The sequence below is a fragment of the Corapipo altera genome, unplaced genomic scaffold (assembly GCF_003945725.1).
Source record: "Corapipo altera isolate COAL_440 unplaced genomic scaffold, ASM394572v1 128010, whole genome shotgun sequence".
Lineage (NCBI taxonomy): Eukaryota > Metazoa > Chordata > Aves > Passeriformes > Pipridae > Corapipo > Corapipo altera.
Window position 1 is genome coordinate 27,412 of NW_020885186.1, and position 700 is coordinate 28,111.

General features: G+C 80.4%; 1 protein-coding gene across 1 annotated transcript in view; it reads right to left on the minus strand.

Moving 5' to 3' along the window:
• Nucleotides 1-539, minus strand: part of LOC113940120 (UPF0561 protein C2orf68-like) — a 1,846-nt gene extending 1,307 nt beyond the window's left edge. Inside the window, exons 1-2 of the mRNA XM_027631204.1 lie at nt 376-539; nt 181-296 (exon numbers count right to left, since the gene is read on the minus strand). Coding sequence (XP_027487005.1) covers nt 181-296; nt 376-479 — 220 coding nt within the window. The 5' untranslated portion in view covers nt 480-539. The remainder of the gene's footprint in view (nt 1-180; nt 297-375) is intronic.
• Nucleotides 540-700: the final 161 nt, after the last annotated feature.

Below are 700 nucleotides of genomic sequence, written 5' to 3' on the forward strand. Positions count from 1 at the left end.
CCAGGGTTGTCCCCCCCCAGCACCCAAGGGTGCCACCCCCTCCTCACCCATCTCCTGGGGTCCCACCCGCTGTCCCCCCACCTTGGTGACCCCCAACCCTCCCAGGGGTGCCCTCCGTGTCCCCCGACCCTTGGGTGCCCCCCCTCAGCCGCCCCGCCGCAGCCCCCGTGCCCCGCTCACCGCAGCCCCGGGGCCGGTACACCTGCTGGTCGGGCCGGCGGGGCCGGGGCGGGTTCGGGGTGAGCCGGGTGCGCGCCCGGCCCCGCGCCTGCCGCACGGCGCGGTCGTACGCGTCCCTGCGCACCGGGAACCGGTTACCGGGGGTGGGGGGACGCGGCGGGAGCGGGGGGCGCGCGGAGCCGCCGGCGATGTTACCTGGCGAGCTGGTTGCGGCGGATGTGCCGCACGAAGCCGTGGCTCATGTCGAGCCGCCCGCCCGGCCGGCAGCGCCAGCCCGGGGCCGGGGCCGCCGCCTCCATCCCGGTTACCGGGGGAGTCGGTCCCGGGGGGTCGGTCCCGGGGACGCGGCGCCTTTAAGAGCCCCGCGGGCCGGGCGGCCGCGCGTGCGCAGAGCCCTCGGCGGCGAGCGCTGACCCCGCCCCTTCAGCCGAGCGTGCGCACGGCGCGGCCCCCGCGCCCTCCGCGCAGGCGCAGTGCGCGCGCGCCGCCGCCATGTCGAGCCGCGGGCGGCGGGAGCGGG